General features: G+C 36.0%; 2 protein-coding genes across 6 annotated transcripts in view; one reads left to right on the forward strand and one right to left on the reverse strand.

Moving 5' to 3' along the window:
* The first annotated feature begins 2,185 nt into the window (after window positions 1-2,185).
* LOC139765932 (small ribosomal subunit protein mS37) lies at window positions 2,186-17,889 on the forward strand. Of its 2 annotated transcripts, none has more exons than XM_071693905.1 (4): window positions 2,186-2,472; window positions 9,006-9,168; window positions 10,335-10,453; window positions 17,725-17,889. In XM_071693905.1, the coding sequence occupies exons 2-4, from the start codon at window positions 9,015-9,017 to the stop codon at window positions 17,839-17,841; spliced, it is 390 nt and encodes a 129-aa protein (XP_071550006.1). In that variant the 5' UTR covers window positions 2,186-2,472; window positions 9,006-9,014; the 3' UTR covers window positions 17,842-17,889. The 2 variants fall into 2 exon arrangements, with proteins under 2 accessions (XP_071550006.1, XP_071550005.1); XM_071693904.1 differs by lacking the exon at window positions 2,186-2,472 and adding an exon at window positions 7,602-7,738.
* A 2,338-nt stretch (window positions 17,890-20,227) lies between these two features.
* LOC139765930 (uncharacterized) overlaps window positions 20,228-25,243 on the reverse strand; it is a 45,131-nt gene continuing 40,115 nt past the window's right edge. For all 4 annotated transcript variants that reach the window (XM_071693899.1, XM_071693900.1, XM_071693902.1 and 1 more), the window contains one exon: window positions 20,228-25,142. In XM_071693899.1, coding sequence (XP_071550000.1) covers window positions 25,106-25,142 — 37 coding nt within the window. In that variant the 3' untranslated portion in view covers window positions 20,228-25,105. The remainder of the gene's footprint in view (window positions 25,143-25,243) is intronic.

Consider the following 25,243-nt stretch of genomic DNA (forward strand, 5'->3'; position numbering starts at 1 on the left):
CCATCTGCAGAAGCTGAAAAATCACGTAATAAGCTAACCCTTTTTTATTCCTCTGAGCTTTGCATTTACATTTTTCCGTTAAGTTATTTACGCACAAAATGATTTTACCCTTCAAATATCCGATAAGGGTTCATACATTATGCATTTGTCCAAGTGCAGTACCTTCTCCAAGCATCATTTCACCCACAAAAGATTTCCAGTGCATAATGAAAAACAGAGCCGATACAAACGTAATCAACACTCATCACAAACTGAGTTAGCAAAACAAGTCAGCAGAGTTTCTCCAACGTAATTACGTCTTACCCAGAAGAGCCGGTCTTAACCTTATAAAATGCAAATATTTCTAAGTTCTTGAGTTTTTCTGTCGACTGCTACAATTTTGCTCGGATATGTAGTATGCTAAACGTACACAATTATACAAATATATATATATATATATATATATATATATATATATATATATATATATATATATATATATATATATATATATATTACTAGAAAACTCCAACCCCTGCATGTCCCTTACCTTATCGACCCCCATCCCTTGAAATGCTCTCCCCTGCATGGTTCTCCCTTCCTCTGACCACCAACTTCTTGCATTTTCCTCCCTTTACACGATCCCCATCCCAGCACTCCTCAGCACGGCCCTCCTCTCCCCTAGCCCTGCATCCCTAAAATTGCCCTCTCCAAATCCCCCCAGACCCCCACTTTCTGCACGGTCCCTTCCCTCTTCGGGACACCCCCCCCCCCCCCCCATTCAACCGCACTACCTAACCCTCAGAAAAATTGTACGGCCCTCTCTTCCCCAGACCCTCACCCTCTGAATAGCCCTACCCTCCCCAGACCCCCACTTAGTGGTCTGCCTTGGTTCTTATATCCAGCAAAGGCCAACACAGTTAAGCGTGGTGTATTATGCCTAACACTGTTAATTAAAAAGACATAAAAAGTGTCTGGGTTGTGCTCTTTAGTCACAACCAACATTTCTGCTACGTTAAAGAAAACGTGGCGGTTTTGGTCCAAACTGATGATAAGTAATGGACCTCAGTGGTGTAGCTGTCCGCGTTCCTTACCGTGACCAACTCTTAATCCACCCCAATGGATTGATCGTTAAAATTTGTTGAGATGGCCTTGAATACGGCTACTGTTCCAAGTGCCATCTAAAAAAAAAAAAAAAGCCACGCCACTCCTTCAGAATAATACGGTTATTAATCAAATAATTTTCCCACAAACTTGATCGCTGTTTCCCATATCAGCGAGATAGCGCCGGGAACAGACGAAGAAAGGCCATATCCGCTTACAACCATTCTCTAGCTATCATGTATAATGCATCGAAACCGCATGTCCCTATCCACAACCAGGCTCCATAGAATTTATCATTATTCATAGTATCAACACCACTCCTATGTTAAGTTGTGGATCAAGAGAATACAGGCATATGCACTTTAAGGAAATCAATTTTACAGAACTGTTGTCCTGGGATCCGTTCCCATACCCGCTGGTTGGCAAGAAGCAGATACGACCACTTCACTGAAGCAATTTGCTATAGGAAATGAGAGCTATCAATACCTATGTGTCATCATCGTACTCAAAATATGCTTTGAATGTTTCTTATCCCCAATCAACCCACTAGCATCATCTGGAATGTCCCTAGCACCTAATAAATTTTCTCAATACATTTCCCCTGTAGTCTATCTCTCCTTGTTCCCCCAACTGCACTGCTAGATCATATAGCTATCACCTGCCACAAAACTCTCCCACCGCGCACTTCTAATGATTTCTTCACACCACATACTCTTATCACACCTATACTTTTCTCTCTCTTCTCTTAAGATTTCTTCACACCACATAACCTTCTCACACCTTTACTTTTCATTCTCTCTCTCCTCTTTACTTAGTGCAACACTACGCAAGTTATCTATCCCAACTGTTCGTATCTTTTACCCATATCCTGCTTACACATAGTCTGGATTCACAACTATACTGCTGCGTTGGGACAACGGCTGTCTTCCGTTCGTTTCACTTTTTCCCCTTGAAACCACAGATTCATAAAATCAATTACGGTGGAGGGAAATCAATCATGCTAAACGAAACACAAGCTAATAAATGCTAAGAGGAAAATCTTAGATATCATCAATTGGTCAATTTAATAATGGCTGTGCACACAAATATCACACGGAGTATAGCAAGATCTATTACAAAACAACAACATTGGCAACTTGGTTCTTTTCGACATATACGACCGAGACTGAACTGGTTGAATGCTTAAAAACATTTTTTTTCAACGCGGCCCTTTAATCAAGCCCAATTGCAGGAATGGTCAAAGAGGGATGTGTACAGTAATGGGAAGGCAATAGCAAGAAAACGTGAGCAGAGCAGAAAGCAGTGAATGGGATCTGACTTTGCTTTGGCTTACGGTAGTTGAAGATCGTCCATAATCATAATTAGAGTCTCACCGGCCTCGTGAAACAAGTAAGTTATTCACGATGACAGTACATTTTTTTACTTTTTTGTCACTGGTTGATGCAGTAAACGCTTGGCTCGGCACTGAGTTGTTACAAGAATTTATGGCATAAAAAATCTACATAGGTCTAGTTTAGCTCCGTTTTGCTATTAACTTTGGATACTGAGTGATTTTGCTTTAAAATGCTATTGTAGTGTTTTGATATATAATTGCTAAGAAGAATGAACATGAGCCATACATTTAATTGAACACCTATCAAACTGACTATAGTAGTGAAGTTTGGGAATGCTATTGGTTCGAGGCAATTTTAACTTATCCATATCAATTTCAATAATAAATGTAGAATCATCACACTTTACAGAAATCTTATTCCACCTTCATAGACCACTCAAAACGATGAGAATAATTCAAGTTTACAGACACATCAAAGCTAACTTAAGTGATAATTTTGCAAACTAGTTGGCATTGAAGTATCAAGTTATTTTTCCAGGTAATTTCCATGGAGACACAAGTTCTAATTGATAAATTTTGACGAAAGTGTTACCAGTGGATGCCTTACACTGTCTCCAGGTGATACAAAGTATGGGATTTTACATATAGCACCTCGTACTCCAAGTTTAAGTTCTCGCATATTGGGCAGGGCTTTAATTGGAGGGAAATCAGGGGGTAAAACCCATATATCAGTGCATTGGTAATACTTTCATCAACATCTAGCAACTAGAAAGTGATGTTTGAGACACCTAAGGCATCCTAACATCAATGTCTAATTAGACTATCCTGTACGTTGTAAAACACTGAACTTTCTTGGGTCATGGATCCTGCCTCAGCATTCCTTAATAAGACTTTTGTAGGATAAGAGGTAGTGCAGTAACATCAGCTAGATGTTAGAACATTTAAAGTACTATTCCAACAGGTATGCTCTGAGTCTGTTGTGCCTTAACATAACTATTTTTATGTTTCTGATTTCCACTCATGGCCATTGGTGCCATTCAGATTCATGTTTCCCAAGATATTTGTGCTGTCTATTTATTTGCCATTGTTCAGTATGATGGATTTCAAGATATTTCTTCAAAACTTCATTATAATCAGCAAGGGCTGGTTCTATATTAAATATTATCAGTACTCAGGAAGATTCTTTTGCAAATGTATCAGCTCTCTCATTTCTTATAATGTTACATTGCAATGGAGTTCATTGGAAGGCATTTCTAAATTCTCTATCAAACAGATTATTAATTACACATAGTTATTAATCAATTATAAATATTTGAGCTTCAGAGCTACTAAAGATTCCAATGCACTGATTCAATAAAAAGAACTATTGATGCCAGATGTAAAGTGCTTGATGCTCACTTCAGTGTTTTCTGTATTATGAATAATTCAACTCTCATTTCTAAGTACATTCCATCAAATCTTGTTTACTTCTGCTCTATATATTTCTATACTATGCAGACCCCCTTTATGGGACTTTTCTGAAAAAAGAAATTTATTTTTCCATGCCAAATGAGTAATTTTCTAAAATACAAAATGTAAACGACAATATGGTATATCTGTTCGTAGGTGTGGGACACAGTGCCATTTCTGTTGCAAATTATTGATGTTTTGGTATTTAACATATATGTACATGCATTTTCATGTTTACACACCATATTCTTTTCAATATTGTTTTTGCTTTTTGTATCGTACACCTAGAAACATGGATCCTGAGACACCTAATATATCATTATGATCAATTTCAGTCTCTAGCATTTCAGAGGAAAGTAGTTTGAATCCCAGTCTCCCTTTCCACAGAGGAAAGTAGTTTGAATCCCAGTCTCCCTTTCCACAGTATGAGACATCTCAGCACAAATCTTGAAATAGCATATATTTTTCTCTGAATTCCATACAGAACTCATACGAGTACCAGACTAATTTTTCGCATCTTGTCATTACCTGTAAGCTGCATGTCTGTAAAATTAAGGAGCCAAAGAAGTTGAATAATTTTCCTGATAAACCATATCTTAAACATCTCACAGATGGTCCAATATTAATAAATTTCATGTTTCTGATTACAGGCCATCGTCATCACCATATACAAAAACTTGTAAATTTCATCTCGAGTGGTGTCAGGGAACTTGGAGAGCCATAGAAAATGTTAACTGTTTATCTTTCAGAAAACCAAAAAAGGGATTATTTCAGTCACTGTCACATCCATGAAATCACTATCAAACTACTCTTAAAAATATTTCAGTTCCTCAGAATTCTCAATAACAGAACAAACATCTGTTATACCTGAGTTACTTCTATCAAATACAAAACGTGATGAAGTGAAGATAGCAACACCCATCCATGCTCATGAAGTAGATGGCAAAGTGACAAAGTAACTCTCCTCTAAAGTGTCTTAGTAAAGTATATCTGCAAAGTCCATGTAATGATTTGGGTTTTCTTGGCACGGCTCATGCGAGGTGAGGTTGTTATACCACATGCTTCTGCAATGCTATAGTTACTCGCTAATTAACCAGAAAAAATACAGACTAATGTAGGGAAATACTCCCCGAGATGCCAAAAAGAGAAATTTGGCCTTTTGTCCACTGACTGAAACTTCAATGTAAAAAAAAAAAAAAAAAAATAATGCCCCATACTGCCATGTATGGACTTTTTAAAATGAGATCCTACATATGGGATACTTGCAATCAGCTCCCAGGGGCAAAACATCCCTTACAAAGTATTGGATATCATGGATATCAGTGGTCAATGGGTTAAGGGGAATCTCGAAAACAGCTTTGGTGGAATTATTTTAGCTCTAATAATATGGTGGATATTTACTTGGAGATCCAAATCTTGTCCAAGGGGGTACTGTTGATACTAAAACACAGCTTGCATTAGATATCACTGGAAGGTTCTATATTAATGTTTTACCCTTTTCTCTAATAAAGGCTGATTTTTCGTTAGTCAAGGGATTCCAGTTCAAAAGTCTTCTGTCATGCAAGAACTAATTTTTTACATGTCTTCCATCAAAATGTTAAACTTTACAGTAAAACTTTTGCGTAATTTCTTCACTTCCCTTTTACAGAACATACCAAACATTTACATCCTGATGCTACTATGGGGATGATTTTACATGTTCTACTTGCAATTCTCAAAGCTTTTCTATTCCTTTCCCTCTTTGGCATCGCCCAAAGCCTTTGCCTCACTGGACTCGTCTAAAGCTTCTACCCTGTCTGCTTTTTCAACATTTTCTGCCTCAACAGCATTGCAAAATGCCTCTGGTTCATCAATGTTTTCAAAAGCCTCTGTCTTACTTCTTATGAATGAATTAATAATTATTAACATCATATCAGCTCGCAAGGATTTCAATGAAGATGCTCTCATAATTCTCCATTTTTATTACACATGAAGTTAACCACATAAAGCAAGAATATTGCAAATGCTTCTGGTAGTATTAGTTAAGCAGTGGTTTTGAATTTTTCATTTCTTATGGTTTGCTTACTGCTACGTCTGATCATTTGAGGGTGGAATGGTAACAGCTGTCCAGAGTTTCTGCATTAAATTTAACAGGCTCAGTATGGATTATAGCATCACCAATGCATCTTTGGATAACAATAATAAGTATACTCTCATTAGCATGCATCTTAGTAACACAATTTCTTGGTCATAAGGTTGGGCAATTTGCCTTTGGTTAACTTTGAGGTTTAACCAGCTTAGCTGTTTTAGCATATCATTACCCAAGCATTTTGCACGTGTTACATGACCCACAATAGACAATCATGGCCAAATCTTTTGGGAGAGGCATTACAAGGGTTTAATGGTAATGTTATCTAATCTTATGGAATTCATAATAGCAATTTCAAGTGAAACTGTGAGGTACATCAGAAAACAACCCTAACATTATATTTAAGCATTTTGCTCCAGTTTACAAATTTATGGTACCTAATGACTCGTTTGTATGGCAGATTTACATATGTTTAATCATTCTTTTTTCCTCCAGATCTCCCTGATGATGTATACCTTGTGGCACTCCACTTTCTACTCGTATGTGGATGGAAAACACTTGACAGAGCAGTCACTGATTCTCATTATTAAACTTAATCTTTCGACCACTTGAGAGATTTGTAAACGTGAACAGGATTAACTTTGTGCAGTTTTTTTTATCGAACAATCCTTAAACTCGGATCTATCCGAGTCAGAACGCCTAGCTTTGCTACTAGCTACAAATTCTTGTGCATTACTGCCGCTAGCCTTAATTATAGTCATTCCATTACTATTGACAACCGTTACATCAAGCCGAACTAACGTCACCTCATTTGCTGAAGGTTTTAGCTTTCTATCCTTCCTGGTCGTAACGTCTTGAAGGCCGTCGAAGTCTTTACACAACACTGTCCACCATAATGGCAGTCAAACTCTAGATTCCATGGTTGAACTTTTGGCTAATTGTAGTTCGTAACAGTTTTCAGCTCCTCGGGAATTTCAAAACCGACTTGATTTTCATATCTAACTGTGCCTTTCGTAATTTGCCGAGTGTCAATACCACTCACTTTCTGGTTATGTAAACCCTAAGATGGATTTGTCATCTTTCGAGTAATTGTCAGACACACCAGGAAAGCTGACAACCAGAGTCCTGACAGGTGTGCTTGACTGACGTTTATACAGACGGCTGACAAAAAGACGAAAACCTGGAGATTTTTCGGATTCTGATGAGCTTTATGAAGTTCTTATGTCGATGTACAAATACATTTCATGCCATGTGAAAGGGTAGAGACATCAAGAAACTTACCTTACTGACGGTTGGAGACTTTTCCTGTATTTAACCGTTGGCGCAAATGCTCCTTGAGAAGTGTCACACACAAACCCAATCCATGACTTTTTTCGCGATTTCTCTCTTGTCAAATTATTTTCTTTTTCAGTCTTCGCAGAGGAAGAAGTTCACAAAGTTCTAAACTAGTAACTTCACAAATTTTTTTCCTTGTTGAGAAACCGAGAAGACGTGATCAGTGAAGTTGATCAAAAGTTCTGGAATGCTGTTTAATTCTAAATGAGACTGTACGATCAGATCGTTTGTAGGAAATTAACGTAATGCATTTCTTGCTCCATTTATGAACAAATGAATACTTTTAATATATATAAATGAATATATATATATATATATATATATATATATATATATATATATATATATATATATATATATATTCCAATACGATATGTTATGACGTCTATGCCTAAGACGAAAGTTCTCGAAAAGCATCTGCCTCTCGGCACTTATTGAAGATGCCGTACATCACGAGCGAGGTGATGCTGGTAAGTAACTTAGCTTGAAGTGGATTTTACGTATAATTCGACACCACACATAACTTTTTTTCTCTCTTCTCTCATTCTTTTTTCGCCGATTCCCGTGCTAGCGAGATAAACGCCATGGACAGACGAGGAAAGGGCTTATTTTCTCATCCCTTTAAGCGTCGTGTAAAGCGCGCCAAAATCACATCCGTGAGCCTTCTCTCCACAACCAGGATCCATTGACCTTTCCTTGATATTCCTCAGCTGCATCACATGCCCAGGTTCAGTCTAGTGAAAGCACGTCTACCCTTTATACCAAATTACTCCATTATCCCGTGCACGCCCCTCATGTTCCTGCATGTTCGGGCCCCGAATCCTCGAAATCTTATTCACTTCACTTCATCTTAACATATCCAGTTAGGTCTATTAATTATTTCAAAATGTAAGGGTGCATTAGATTAATGGTAGCATGCACATGAAAGATGAGCTTCTGTCGTCCTTCAGACATGCTCAGTTGTCCTGTTAGTGGATGTAATGTAGAAATGTCCATCCTCCCATCACTTTCTGGGATGAGTTTGTGTCTGCTGCTACACTGTGGGGGGATGTTATAAGTTTTCTTTTTCATTTTTTCATGTTATTTGGGTTGTTTTATATTTTTTGTAAAGGATTTTTGCCAAAATTCAGATCCTGAGCATTTTCTTAAATCATAGTTGCACTTGATTTTGGGAGGGGATGAAAGAGGGGATCTTTGTACTTGGGGCTGCACAGTAAAGGTTATTAACCTTCTGTTGTGATATTATACATTTTCATACCATTAGGAAACTGGAGTTCTCTTTAGTTTGTTTAGTACTTTAGGTTATTTCTTTCCTTTTCTTTGAGATCATTGTGCTAGTTAATGTAAAGTGGGCTTTGTGATGACTATGCATGTTTATTTTGCCCTTGTAGTTTAAGGAGCTTCTTACTTCAGTTTTTTATGAGGTCATTTTTTATTATACTGGTTCAGTGCTTTGTGCATAATAAGATAGCACCCGGAAGAGACGAAGAATGGCCTTACTTGCTCACTTCCACTCTATATCTGTTGCATACAATACACAACATCCAGCATCCTGTCTGTATGTTACTTTTGTGGAACATCATCTTTCTGTCCATTAGAGACACTTGAAGATGTTCGTTTCACTGAAAATTTCATGCTTGTTCATCCAGATTAATTTTACTTTTTATCAGCAATATGGACTTTAGAATTTTACATTTTTGAGCTTTGATGGTACTGAAATACATCTTTCTCCATCAGATTTTGAACATGCGACTGACACCGTTTATGCTAACCACACAGTATCTTATCAACAAGTCACCAAAGAATGGACGAAGACCCACTCGTCAGCCTTTCCCTTTCAAAGCCGCTCTTCCACTTATCCTGAAAGATCAAGTATCTGGGAAGAGTAGTAAGAAACAGAGTAAGTAGTAAATAATAAATCACATCCTCTAAAATGTAATTCCATCTTTTGTCAGGTGGTGTGTTGAATTTACCCTTTTATGATTATTCTTATTCATTTTAGGCCCATGTCTCATAACCTACTTTTAAATCTTCTCATCCTCTCCTATCCCTGATTCCAGTAAACTTATATTACATTGCCCACAGCCATTGAGTAAAGAGGTCTTTAGTTTGTAAATTTAAATGTTTATGACTTGGAACTGCAGGTTTTTATCGGCCTTCCAGCCTCCAACACTTTGACCATTGTTCAGTATCCTGTTTCTTTCTCTATATTTAAGGTTTTTCTTCTTCTGATCTTAGCATCTTGCTGCTCTTGTATTGTGTGCAAAATTTCTTACAATATTTTCTTTCATCTCAATTTCTGTGTTTTTGTAATGAAACTAATACTTTTCTAGTACAGTAGTACACTTGGTAAGACATTCGCATCAGACACAGCTCCATTTCCTGCCTATTTTAATATTTTTTTATTATCTTTATAACTTACCCTTCCTATTCCTTTTATTTCTATAGCAACCAAAATTCCATCATTTGCAGTAAATTAGGTGACTCACCTGACAACTACATATCAGAAGTAGAGGGAACAAGGAAGAAGAGAAGCTCAGTAAGGAGATGGAGGGATGTGTGAGGAAAGACTTGGGGTAACACATCTGAGCATTAAGGAGAGCCAGAGGCATGCATAAGAGAGATCGAATGGGATTGACGTGGTATATGGAGGCAGCTTGCTGTCATTGGGCTGAACCAGAATGTATGTAGTTGTCAAGGTGAACCGTGAAACGATCTCTGGTGTAGGCCTTAGTTTCAGTACATTATATGTGACAACTTGAGGGTGTGTGTATGCAAATGAGGCTGTTGTTCCTTTGTTTTCAATTATACCTTGTGAAGGTGGGAGGAGCAGTTATATAAAGAATTGATTGATGTTCACAGTGTGAGGATGGTCTAGGAATAGTTTGTAAAAGTTTTTGAGGGCTAGACTGTAACTCAGAGATGAGAGAGAAACCATAGTGGCACTATTGTTAAAGATTCAGTACTGTAATCATGTATATCTTTAGTACCTTTACTGTATCTGGTCTTACTTAAATTTATATACCACATTGAAATCTCCAAAGTATACTTTGTCTTAAATTGCAGATGTTGCTTGTCTTCAAGAGATGTCCATCCTCTTTGCATGCTTAAAGAAAAGTGACTTTGCTCAGTCGTTATGTCAGAAGGAAATAGACTCCCTTGACAGTTGCTACAAGAATTTTATGGTAAATATGACATTTTTTTTTATAGTTAGAAAACATATTATGCACATCAGATATCCCTGATTTTGTTTTAGAAAATAGTATCACAGTGTAGAAATTAGAATGCATCAATATGGTTTCCTTTGTATATGTTCATGCAAAGAGCTTCAGATCTTTTGTGAATGTTTTGATCATTTTATCACATCATTCACCACAATTTTAACCTAAGGTCTTAATTTTTATTCAGAATATTATGTTTATCAAAAAGTTGGAGTGATGCGTTGATTAGTTAGAAGTTAAGTGTACACAAAGTTTCATTTATGGAGCCAGAAAAACGTTATTCATCATTTTAGCAAAACTTTGATAAGATGTTGGCCAACTTTTTTACATTCCCATATGATTGTTCTGTCTAGATTAGGCTCCTGTTTTAGAGTAATGGCTGCTGTTCTGGGCATGATTTTGCTGGTTAGTACTCAGAATTGGTTGTTATTCAAAAGACTTTTTTGTCCCATATTGATCAGTCTTCGTATTATTTACTGCAACTAGTGTAACACAATAGTTAAGCTAGGATGATGGACAGAAATGACAGCGTGCTACTGTCATCCAACTCACTCAGAACTATTTTATGGCATGGAATATGAATATCTTTAGTACAGTGTAAACTGTTTGGATAATCATTCTTGCAACACTTGATGAGTTTAGCAAAGCTTCTGCCATTTACATTTATTACATAAAAACGAGCAGCTAGCTAAAACTTGCCTCTTTAACAGCCTGTTTAAGTGAACTCTCAGTTGACCGTGTCACATACATGGACAAAGGTAGTCAAATTGCTAACTGATTAGAGTTAAGATTTTTATTCTTTTTTAAGTATTCTCAGTTCGCTATCAGTTTAGGTAAGCATGTTCATTTTATGAATGCATATCAAACCGAATATGGGGAGACTTTGAAGGGTTGTTTGAAGAAAAAAGTCATAGTCATCATATGTAGCCATGTTGTGGTTGGTCTTGTGTTTAAAAGGTTTTTTCACAGTACATAATTTGTAAAATGCACGTAAAATTAGGTATAGATTGGATACGTTTATCCTTCAGAATCTGTTGACAAAGGTTTAACAACACCACAGCCATTGCGTTTTGATTTGTTCATTAACCCTTAAACTTAGCAGTTGACCCTCACGGACTTTCTCCTGTGCACAAAATTGAAAAATCAGAAAAATATTTTTACTCTACAGAACATGAGTATGTTATTCATAAGTAAACAAAGACTAAAAAAGGAGGTTTTACTGCACAATTCTCTGTATTGCTGTGGTAGGGATTTGAATGTACTGTTGGGGCAGGTGGGCAGCAACTGAACAGTAATTGCCCTTCTTAGCATGATTTCATTTGAATTTACAACATATTTACATGTATATACCTAAGCACAGTACACACACTATGAAGTATATTTCACTTATATGGTTACACTATGGTTACATATTCGCTCAAAGGCCCAGTCCTCTGTTCTTAACGCTACCTCGCTAATGTGGGAAATGGCGAATAGTATGAAAAAAAAAAAAAAAATGGTTACACTATATGCTCTAATCTTATTGTGCACATATATTTTCTATGTAATCTACTTATTCTTACACAGAATTTCATTAATGTTGATAATTGCATTGGTATTTCTCATATAGAATGATAATGATAATTTTCTTATCACCAAAGTTTTAACAATAGTGCTACAGTAATTGTTTCCCTATGAAATTAACTAAATTTGTTTTACTTTGAGAGACATATTGGAGGTTGCTTAGTATACCTCTTTTATGATGAGAAATGAGTGACTGTGGCATGCAATATTTTATCCAGCTATAGCAGGAGACTGCTGTTGACATATACGGATAAGTGGTGGAATTACACTTACAGCGGGAATTCAGATCAAGGCAGGAACCATTAAATTGTCAGTGGGCAATATTAGCAGTGAACAATGCATCATCATCTGATGATGAGAGCAGTTTAAGGGTTAAATAGCTGGCTTTCCATCAGGATGTCTGCAAAATTAGATTTTTTTTTTTCATAATGTAATATACAAAGGAATTCAAATAGCAACAGACCATATGGGTCAATATGCAAAGGAATTCAAACAACAACAGACCTTTGGGTTAGTATATAGGAATTCAAATAGTAACAGACCGTTGGGCCCTTTCAAGGTTGTTTGTGATAGTGGAAGATATCAGAAACGCAAAGATTAGTTTGGTAAAAGTTAGAAGATATATAGATAATTCAAAGAGAGTAGTCTGCAAACTGTTAGTGTAAGTAACTAAGGAGTAAATGTGAAAAAGAGCAAGGTTATTAGGTACAGTAGGGTTGAGGGTCAAGTCAATTGGGAGGTGAGTTTGAATGGAGAGAAACTGGAGGAAGTGAAGTGTTTTAGATATCTGGGAGTGGATCTGGCAGCGGATGGAACCATGGTAGCGGAAGTGGATCATAGGGTGGGGGAGGGGGCGAAAATTCTGGGAGCCTTGAAGAATGTGTGGAAGTCGAGAACATTATCTCGGAAAGCAAAAATGGCTATGTTTGAAGGAATAGTGGTTCCAACAATGTTGTATGGTTGCAAGGCGTGGGCTATGGATAGAGTTGTGCGCAGGAGGATGGATGTGCTGGAAATGAGATGTTTGAGGACAATGTGTGGTGTGAGGTGGTTTGATCGAGTAAGTAACGTAAGGGTAAGAGAGATGTGTGGAAATAAAAAGAGCGTGGTTGAGAGAGCAGAAGAGGGTGTTTTGAAATGGTTTGGGCACATGGAGAGAATGAGTGAGGAAAGATTGACCAAGAGGATATATGTGTCGGAGGTGGAGGGAACGAGGAGAAGAGGGAGACCAAATTGGAGGTGGAAAGATGGAGTGATAAAGATTTTGTGTGATCGGGGCCTGAACATGCAGGAGGGTGAAAGGAGGGCAAGGAATAGAGTGAATTGGAGCGATGTGGTATACCGGGGTTGACGTGCTGTCAGTGGATTGAATCAGGGCATGTGAAGCGTCTGGGGTAAACCATGGAAAGCTGTGTAGGTATGTAAATTTGCGTGTGTGGACGTATGTATATACATGTGTATGGGGGTGGATTGGGCCATTTCTTTCATCTGTTTCCTTGCGCTACCTCGCAAACGCGGGAGACAGTGACAAAGCAAAAAAAAAAAAAAAAACTAAGGAGGTATGAATAATGTGAGTTATGGACTTGAAGCAAAATATTTATTAAGTCTTCTTTCTGTTATCTATAATTCTGCTTTCAACATCTAATTGGCAAAGAATTCTTTATGTTAACAGTCTTGTCAAAGAAAAAGCACTTCACCTCATTCCGTGTAAAACATTCAGCCACAAGTTTGTATCCATTGTTACAAGTGAAATCAGACAAATCAAGTCTTGATTACCTTGATAGATCAAGGTTATCAAAAAAATTAATGATTTTGAATACTTGTATTAGATCACTTCTTATCTTAACTTTTCAAAGCTTAATAGTTGCAAGTCATTTAATCGGCTCTCATAAGGTTTGCTTCTCAGCCCAGTAATCATTTTAGTAGCTTAATGCTATACTTTCTTCATTATGTCTAGGTAGGGTAACCAAACTGATCACAAAAATATTCAGGATGTGGATGAACCAGTGAATTATTTCCCTGGACCTCAGTTTGAATGCCCTAACTATTCATCTAAGAATTCTGTTTGCTCTTTTCATTGCTTCTTTGCACTGCTTACTTGGTTCTAATCATCAGACATTAATTTGCCCATCTTTTCTTCATTTACCTTTTGCAGTTCAGCAGAGTTCATAATGTAGCTTGCATTTGCAGTATTTCACTTACAGACTTTAAAATTCATTTGCTACATACGAGCCCAGTCCATCTGTTTGTTTATATGTCAGAGTGAAGGTGTAGATGTTTCAAGTTCATTTGTAGATTTGTTTCCAAGTCTTGTATCATCAGCGAATTTTGACATCTTACAATGCAGCCTATTAGCAATAAATATTAGTATTCAGAAACTACAGGAAATACATGAAAAGGTTGATTAATACTGCACATCTGTATTGGTGACCCACTGGATAGTGATGGAGGAAGGGTGTGGGTAATACATCTGACAGCTCCCAGTAAGAGAAGATGATGTAGAGATGAAGTTCCTTCCTTTCCATTGAATTGGTTTCCACACCCTACTATTTTCATATACAGTCACAATATTGATGTGAAATGTCATGAATATTTTTAGAAATATGACACCTTTACACTAAAGTTTAGCGGGAGGGAGATTGGCTGGCAAATGTGGTGGGGATGTCGAGGGATTTTTTTTTCTCTGTTTGTGTCAGACTTAGTTTTACACTACTATTATTTCAAACATAGACACAACAGTGGTTGTGAATAGCATGAAAAATTTAGAAATATACTGTTCCTTCTTTTGGCTTCCTTCCCTCACTTTGCTCCTTCATATCTAGCTTCCTCTCTGGCCAAACTACCTCTGTGGTTGTTGATGGATCAGCCTCCCCCCTTTTCTCCATCAACTGCGGTGTCCCTTAAGGTTCCTTATGTCCCCAACACTTTTTCTCCTTTTTCCAATGGTTTTCTCTCCTTCACAAATATTCAAATACACTTATGTGCAGACAGCTCAACACTGCAGTCATCCACGTCCTTCAATTCTGTTCCTTCTTCTCTCACTCGATCTGCATCTCATCTTGACACAGCTTCCTTTAAAACTCAGACTTGGGCATGATGTCTCAGTACAGTAGACAAAATCTAGGTCTCCAAGACCCAGTTTCTACCCATCCCTTTATAGAAAACTCCTCCTCACACTCTTGCCTGACCTTTGATGGTTCTGTAATTCCACGTTTGACTTAGTGATCATACTTGGTATTACTGTGACATGCACTCTTTCATGGAAACCCCACATTATGGGAATAGCTAAGCCTGCCTCTAAAAATTCCTTTTCTTCTGAACAGTTACTCTGTTTATACAAAGGATTGATTCATGCTTGTATGGAGTACTGCTCTCATCTGGGATGGTTCTAGGTCTGCTTCCTTGCATGACAGAGTTGAGTTGAAAGCAGTCTGGCTTATAAACTGTGCTAGGCTAATTCCAAAGTTGACACTTGTCGTATGCCTTAATGCTGGTTCACTTTCCATATTCTATTGGTATTACTTTGGTTTCTGCTCCTGAGAACTGGCTGCTTTTATGCCTCCACTACTAGGTAGACAATGCAATATTTGGCAAACTGCTGCATCACATGATCACTGTGCAGCCATCAGCAACTCAAGGGAATGCCATTTGACAACTATTTTTTTCCCTACATTCTCTACTTTATGTCTTTTGTAGTAACTATGTTCTGGTTTATTTAAGACAGGTTTTTTCATTTCCTCCATAATTCGTAAATACTTTCCGTTGTCTTTTCTTTTTCCCTTTCATTATTCTCTCTACATTTCACTTAAGGCCTAGCCTTGATATTGACTTTTGTCTGTGACTGGAGGCTTCAACATGAAAAAAAAAAAATTGTGCTCCATATGAATGTAATATCATCACATGGCTAGCACATTTGGGATGGATATTGCAGGTGTCTTTTTGTAAATATTCTAGTCCTTTACCTGTTATCTATTAACAAAGTCTTCCATCACCAACATGATTACAGAAGGAGAATATCAAGTGCAGTTATTATGTAATTTCCAACACAAACAAGAATCAGTTGGGACCCCTATGCAGGCCTCATTTATTTCTTCCTGTGTAATCATGCTAAAATCAGTCTCTTGAGTCACTATTTCTTTACATTTCTCATGTTATTTTCCTTCCTATACATCACAAACTGATACATTTCATGTATGCTTATTCTCTAAACTTAAGTCATCCAAAAATCTTCATGTTTTCATGGGGTCATCATTTAAGTATGACCTGCTCTTACAGTGAGGGGGTTTTAGGGGTTCTGAGGACAGCAGAATTTTTTTTCCATCACCTTCCTGGTGAAAGAAGAGACCTCTGTAGGCTACTAATGAGAAGATAAGTTAGCCAGATATTGAAACAGAAGAAGGAAAGGTCAACACAGCAATTCTTTGAAACCACTATTTAATTCTTAAGGATCCTAGCTGTACATATACATTGTTTAGTATGAAGATGTTTAGTATGAAGAAACTAGCTGTACTGTACATTTTATGGTATGGATACCCAAACTCTACAATATGTTTTATAGTATAGAGACCTTAGGTGTACTAGTACAGATTACCTCTTCCTGTCCTCATTGAAATTAAAAGGCATGCTTTCTCATTATGTAGAATGTCAGAAGCAACTGTAACTAGCACTGAAAGATGTTGTAATTACCCATGTAGCACAATATCACCCTGTAGGGACCTTAGTCATACTTGTACATATGTGTTTCCTTTTTTAACCATCATTTGAATAAGAAAGTTCACTTTATTAGCACGTAGAGATGCCTTATATTACAAACAACTACAGTTAGCACCAGGAAAGAACCCAAGTTTCTCATTTACTTATGTAACATGATGGGAAGATATGGTCAAAAGTGCATGCCTGTACATCAGTAAGTTACTGGTTTAACAAAACTTTTGGGGAGAACTAATTTTGGTGATAATGATCTGACGGATGTTGAATTGTTAGCACTTGAAGAAAGTCTGTGTATCAGTAATCCATTAGCATTGAAGAGGACGGGAAAATGTATGACTCAGCAAAAGTCAGTAAAAGTTACATGATAACCTGAGCTTGCATGGTACTTTAAATTTAAATGTTTTTATGCTAAAATGTGGTTTATATACCAGGTTTTCCATTTTTGGTAATTTTTCTTGTTATTTACAGTTCATTGATAACGACTAAAATGTTTTTTGATAAACCCTGGTCCTGGGGACCCCAGAAATTTCCAGACTTAGTTCTAAGGGCTAAGGGTTAAATATGAAATGGAGCCTTCTTCGTAAAACTGGATATGGTGCCTTCCCAATTACTTTTTTGTGGGAGGAGGAGGGGAATATGAGATGAGGGTCTCTTAAAAAACCTCCAGAAGAATATTTGACATTGTAAGGATTTTGAGGTAGCTGTAATCCTTGAGTGAAATAATGGAAAAGTTTTCAATACCTAAAATTTAGCCATTTTTTAATGCATTAAGAATGCCATGAGTTTAGAACTATGTCTTTTCATGTTTTGTTAATTTGCAATGATAACTGTAAAATATAGATAGACAGGAATAATATTGAAATCTCTTCAGCTTATTATCTCAGTTCCTAGATTTTCTAGTTTATCACAGGAACTCTTGATTATGACTCCCCATAAACAAATATTCAATTTTACATTTGCAGCATACACAGAGTCAAAGGAAACAGGAGGAGAGAGAGGGACTTCTTGTACCTAGGGAGAAGAATTTGTCCCATAAACAACTTAATCTGCTTTTAAAGAAACATCCTCAGCCCAAGTAGATGTTCATGCACATTTTGTAAATAATTCATTAATAATGGTCAACTTATTTCATTATTTCTCTTAACCTTTTGCGTGACTGCTACAGTGTGCTGTCATTATCTAGCTTATATCTTTTAATGTGATAGCCATGTATACATTTTAAAAGCAGGAACAAGATGTTTCCAAAGAAATTTTTTTGTGTAATGTTCTAAATAGTTTTCTAATTACATCAGTGCCAAGGTAAGACTTTTATTTTAGGGGCAAAGAAAGTTGTTTCAAGACATAGTATTCCTGACAGTGTTGCCTAGATGCGAGTCTTTTCAGCCGTGACTACAAAAGAGAGGAAGAGGGTGGATGTTTTGGAAGACAGTATCTGGCATAAGGTGGGCTAATCCTGTAAGAAATAGGTGTCAGGGAAAGGTTTGCTAATGGGCCAAGTTTGATTAAAAAGCTGATTAGGGCATACTGAAGAGTTTCAGGCATGTTGACTTGGAAGGTCATCTGTTCTGACAGCTTATCCTGCAGCCATGCTCTTGTGTTATCTCCAGATCTGATTGCTTTTTTTCTTGGCTTTCATTTGTTCCTGTCTTTTGCTAAATGGTGTCACCTGCAAATATTTGGCTGAGTTTTCTTTTACTTTCCTGTCTGTTTGGTATCATTAACATCTTTACTGCTCGGTCAGACAACAGCCCACAGGCCATGTTAACTACTGCATCTTGGCCAATTTGGCACACTTTGGAGATTCAGACAAATTTTAAACAGGCTTAGGTCCCACAATTTTAGAATGTTTTCTTGTATTTGATTACTTGCACTTCAGTGGTAATATTTTTCATAGTCCATTCTTATTATATCAGTGGACAGCTGCTTTTGAGTGTAAGTTGAGAATCATGCATTTCAGGATTTTTCAAGTAATGCAAAGGAATACAAAGGAAAGCAAACAACTATAAAACAAATGGGCTTTGTCCTGGCTGTTTGTGACTATAGAAATTAGAAATATAGAGCTTCATGTACGAGGAAAAGTGTAAATAGATGACTCAGAAGAATCTATGAACACTGCATTAAGGGTGTGGCACCAAAGGCTAAGAAGCAGCACTGGAGTTCACCAGCTCTGGAGACTTTTGCTGTGTACACCCCCTTGAGGGAGTTTCAGAGGGAACGAGCATCAGATATGGATAGATAGAGAAATCTGCTAAGGCACAAATTATGTCTGTCATGGACTTGAATTGAAGCACATAAAGTCTATTTTTAAATGATCCTTGTGGATAAGGGACAAATAATACTACCTATGTATTTCATGTTTGTTGTAGAAGGCAAGTAAGATGGGCAAGAGCAGGGATTGGAAATCTTCCCATGAAGTATTATCTCTTTCCAATACTAGGAGTGGAGGAATAAGCTTAGAGGGGACATTCCCTTGAAGACTCAGACATTTGATCCTGGTTCTACCAGCTTATATGAGGAATACCATACAGGCATTAAAGAAATTAAACTTGAGTAGTGTGTTACTTTCAGCTACTCGTATCGTCAAATCATTCCTTATATTAACAATCCTGCTAGAACATTTGCCTAAAAGTCTGTATCCATTACTGCAAGTGAAAGCAGACTTATCTAGCTTTACATAGCTGCTTATATCAAGATTGTTTGTTAGTTTTGAATACCTATGTCAAATAACCTCTATTCAGAGCTAAATGAGCGTCTGTCTACTAGATGGCCTTCAGTGGATTTAATTCTTAGTTTGGAAATCATCTTGGTTGCTTGCTCACTCTGTACTCTGTAGTCTGTATCTTTTTCAAGGAGGGCAATCAAAACTAAACACAGAAGTGGAGATACCACTGAATTGTGAAGAGTAAGGGATTAGATTATGAAATTTGAATTCATGTACCTTAACCATGAAGCCCAAAAAATTGTTCCCTTTTAACTTGTTACACACTCTGCATATTAAGCTTTAGATTATCAGAGATTATTACACGTATGTCTTTTGGCACACTCGCGTTTTGTAGCTGAAGAGAATTCCTATTGTAGCTTGTCTTCTTGTCTTTACTGCCAGTGTGTAAAACTTTGCACTTGTAAGTTTAGAAAGTCATATGCCACCTCTGAGCCCAGTTTATCAGTCCTTCTGTCAACTTGCAGCAGTAGACATTCAGTTTCTGTCATAGGTTTGTTTTCCAGTTGAATGTCTACAATTTTTGATATTGTAAAGCATGTCCTATTATCAGCATCATTATTGTAACAATAACGAATATCCAAATATTTATTACAATTGACTCAATAATATTTGTGGAAGCCTTTTGTTCACTTTGCACATTCCAATGAAGTTAAATACATGTATGAGAGAACTGAAAAGCTGGAGGCACTAATGATTGAAATTATAAGTGCTTAAAAAATATAAAGGAAGAAAAAAAATATATATGTATAAAATGTTTATTCCAACACAAACCAGTGTCCACAACAGAATGCATTTGCAAATTGAATAAAACTACAGATAGCAAACTTTTCCATTGCCTGTCAGCAAGAATACTGGATTACATTTGAAAAAAAAACTGATGCATACATCATTTACATGAATAAAAATTCTAAATATCTACACAACAAGCAATGTCTGTAGCAGACAGACTTAGTCCACAAATAACTGCAGATATTTAATATATAATAACAGTGGGTTGAGGCTTCCTATTTTATCAATATTGGTCATTATGCAATACAAACAAAAGCACATACACAGTTTTCTGGTATGGCAGTGTGTAAAACCATATATAAAGCCAATCATAAAAGTATTTAAAAGACATTAAAAATTTTAATTTTTCTAAATCACACTGCACTACAGAAGCTGTAACACAAGATATAAAAATTGAAACTGGATTGGAAATGCTGTCCCACAAGTATTGAAAAAAATAATTAGATTTTCGTAATTTATACTTCTTGGATAGATGTAGATCATAGGCTTTAGGTCTTCATCACTCTTCTTGTAGCTATTCTGGGAAATATTTCAATACATATTACTCTTCTTAATGGCTGAAATGATAACCCTGTTGGTGCTGCTAGCTTTAGTCTACATTTAGGTGGTAGGTGCAGTTGGTATCACTATAAATAAGGTTCCTGCAAGAAGTTGAATTATATGCAAATTGTGAGCTCTGCTGGCCAGCCTTAGATGCCAACCCAAAGAAAGTGAGTCGTACGAGTTGCCTGGAGGCCTCAGTAACCCACTAGTGACCATGTTGGGCAGTTATATGCCTTTTCTTGGAAATTACCATGTGGCACACACCACTCCACTGCAGTATCCCCAACCATATGCCACTGATACTTAAGCTTAGTCAGTTTAAAAACACAGTTGTTTTTCCAAAACTACAAATGCTTATTTATTAATTCTTAAGAAAAACAATGGATTTCATAGTTTTCCTGCATCAAATATAAAAACCAAGAGAAGAAGGTGAATGTGCTTCATGCAGACTACAAATGGTTGTCTTAATTTTGAAGAAAAAGAAAATGTGTAATTTTTTTTTTTCTTTATGCTGGAAGGCCAACAAAAAATCAGTTGCACACAAAAAGGGGTTAAAAATCAAAGTTGAAGAGAATTCATATTCAGAATCATTTCACCTACTACAATACTGTCAAAATGATGTTCAGAACTTATTTCTTTTGAAATAATTGCCATAGTGTTGATTGTGAATGTAGATTGCCCTTGTGCTAAGTACTACAAATTAGTTGTAAAGAAATTAAAACTCATAATTGGAAAACAATCAGCAAGCACCACTTTGCTCTCAAAGCAAAGAACAGTAGTAACTTAATAGAAAATGCCTTCCACAAACAAATTATGTCGTATTTTTCTTTACGTAATTATTGACCTTAACTTTGAGAAAGATGTCTTAATGCCTTCCACTAACAATTTAAGGCTCATTATTGGAGCAGTAATCATGAGTTCAGCTTTTTCAAGTTAATTATATCTGCTGATCGTTATACAAAGGAGCAACTGCTTGGTGACTGTAAACATTCTTTCCTTTAACTTTTTACCTATGGGCTAAAGAATTTTACAGTACAAGGAGATAATTATTCTTTTTCAAAAATATTGTAATTTTCTAAGTACTAGAGTGTTTTCTTAGCGAGCGAGATGGGATGTACTAAATTTAGGTTGTTGCGAACAGTTTACAGGGATGGCTCCAAAAATTTCTGAAAGGGAGAACATATGGAAGGGCTTTAAAAATCATGGCAGGACCAGTAATAACCACATATAATGCACACACTTGTTTTAAGAAAATTTCTTACTTTAGGAGGCTAAATTTGTATGGAACAGTATAACTGCAGCTTAGTTATTATGAAAGGAAATATAGTTTGAGAAAGATCCCCATTAAGTTAAGTGGGTATATATCCATTTAAGTGCCTATTTTTTTGTTTGACAGAGAAATTTGATGTTACAAATAACTTTTGCCGTAAAGCCTCTTTGCAATGATTAATTTATGAAATCAGTTAAGAACTTGAAGCTAAGAGAAAATACCAAAACAGCTTTTTACATTTTCTTTTTTATGAAAAAAATGTTCATTTATAAAAACTCCTACTAACTTAAGTCTTTTTCAGTTGATTACTTAAGTTCTTTTATGTAATTCTACCATCTAAAGACAGATTATATAAATTGTTTTCCCTTTTAGATAATAATAAAAATGGAAAAAATTCCAAATGGAGAGAAACCATTCATACCTGGTAAAGATGAGATAGTGCCTTTTATTTATAAATGAGCTTTCACATCAGTCAAGCCTACATAAGTCCAATGCAAATTAGAACATTTGCGGGAGCTAACTATGAAAACAAAATTGAATGTTGCTTTCTTGTAATTGTATAAAGTTCCCTAGACAACATTACATTAACATTCTAATAATGATGCAAACCAATTCGTACAAGCATTTCATCAGTCTTCAGTCAGGACATAATGTAATAATGGTACTAAACTGTAGCTTCATTCATCATTACAGGAGAATATCTAATTGCTAATTCAAAAGATACACCATGCACTCACCAACTTTTGAATGCTTTTTCAATTTTTGATGAAGCTGAAAAACATTACACCATAAGCACGTACGAAAAATTATAAGTATATCTTTTAAACAATAACAAATCTGCTACACTTTTTCCCCCTCTTAAAACCTCAATGCTGCTATCAAAAAATATCTTTCAAACAAACCTACTTTGAAATTATGCACACAATCTCCTATCACATTATGATTTAGATAACACAGTCAGTTATAAAACAAATTCATATAGCCTGGTCATAGCACCTTTGTAACTATCATGCTATCCTGATTAATGGGGCTTTTTTAGAGCTATAAAAACAATCTTTTCACACTTTTAAGACATCTCTTATTGAAGTTGCAAAATCTAATATCAACCTTATGAAGCTTTTCTGTTTTAGTTTAGTAATTTTTTTATACATATATGACAATATTTATTGCTGTAAAAGCCAAATGTTAATTTTAGTCCTGCAGCCTTATTAAAAAAAAAAAAAAGAAAAAACTTTACAGCTAACTAAAATCTTCATTTAGTTTTACATTTACCAGATAGCAGTAGCAGATGTAGTACTTATATAAAACTGCCTTAGCTGCTGCTTCTCTGCTGAGTTGATTAAACTTATTTTTATTTTTATTGCAATCAAGAGTAGAAAATTAACAAGCAGCAAAAGATATACTCTTCAGGCATGGTGGTACTCTGCAACATTTGAAAACTTTTAATTGAAGCAAAACAAATTGCATGCAGGTCTTATTCATTTGTATGCAAATATTACTTACATACATATCTGATTTCACAGGTCAGGTCAGGAAATTCTCTGTTAGTGCTCTACTGCTACATACTCGGCAAGCCAAAATCAATTTTCAGTTCTTTAGTGTATGCAAAAGTGTCACACCAATTATTTATATGTATGGACAATTATCTAGATTTAGTTTTTTATATATTTGCTGGTGGTTTGGCATTGGTGCAAATGACAAAATGCACCATTTCATTCAACAATGACTGTGCATGTAAATCCTCACCTTGACCTAACTGTAATTATGCAGTATTAGTTATAAGGACTTCTCAGGTTATAATAATTGACACACAAAACTTATGTAGCTTTTATATTTTGTTGGATTTTTCCATTAGTACATATTTGCATAGTCAGATGATCTAAGACATATGAAAGATACACAGATTCATGCCCTTGGATAACTCGCTTTTAATTTTAGAATTTCTAAATATGTTAAGAGGCTATGAAATGAAATATCACCAACTGCTTAATTTTCAACATAGTACTTAACAAGCAGCTATGATGGTCATTTATTTTGCTGGCAAATATTTCATCATTCATATATATATATATATATATATATATATATATATATATATATATATATATATATATATATATATATATATATATAAAATTACCCCAGGACCAATTTGTATGAAAGAATCCTGGTGTTACCCAGACATTTCAAAGGCCTCCTGCAACCAAAGGCTGCATTACCTCCAGCAGCAGGGGAATGTAGACTCCTTTTGAGTGAAAAGTTCTTTGACAACACTATACTCCCAATGATACAGCCACCCCAAATGTGACTTTCATATGTGATGTAACCTCGAATAAGTGGAGTCTAGTAATATACATATACATATATATATATATATAATTATTAAACTGAGATCTCATAAGCACTCTTGAATAAGCTGCATCAAAACCATCCACCTTAAAGGGGCACTAAATGATCTGCCTAAAAATCATAGTAACCGCATTTTCCCTACTCAAGGGACATTCCCACTGGGTTAAGTCAAAATCCCTCAATTATTCCTTGATAAAACTGCAAAATGTGCAGGCAGACAGACAGCTTTGTAACATTCCTTCCCATTTTTAGGTGAGAGGGTTAATGACACAACCATCTGATAAATACAAATCACAGTTCAGTTCAATTCGGCAGAAAGATTCTTAAGTGTCAAAGCTGAACAAACAAGTAACAGAACAAGGCAATAACTCTGCCAGCTGGTCTCAGAAATTGGATACTGATATTTATGAATCTCCCTCGGAATATTATTTTTGGTTCTATAAAAATTCTTAAAATTAAACAAAAAAAAAAATACCCATTAACACGTGTCATATAAACTGTTGTGTTTCTTTTTGTCAATTCTTCAACCAGAAAAGAAATTAGCTCAGAAAAAATAACCTTACTTCTGATGTATATACTCCCACAATGGAAGCAATAACAATGGCTAGCTTTGGCCTGGGGTGAGCATCAGTGAAGCTTTCTTTACACATTTCTTGTGTATTTTTCATTATTACTTTCTTGAATACTTCCGGTCCCTTGAATATGACCTGAAAAAGAGAACATTTCCAAAACATAAAAAGATGGTTAATGGAAAGCTAACTGAAAAGCATAAACTAAAAATTCATATTTTAAATGTGCGTAAACATAA

The sequence above is a fragment of the Panulirus ornatus genome, chromosome 56, assembly GCF_036320965.1.
Source record: "Panulirus ornatus isolate Po-2019 chromosome 56, ASM3632096v1, whole genome shotgun sequence".
NCBI lineage: Eukaryota > Metazoa > Arthropoda > Malacostraca > Decapoda > Palinuridae > Panulirus > Panulirus ornatus.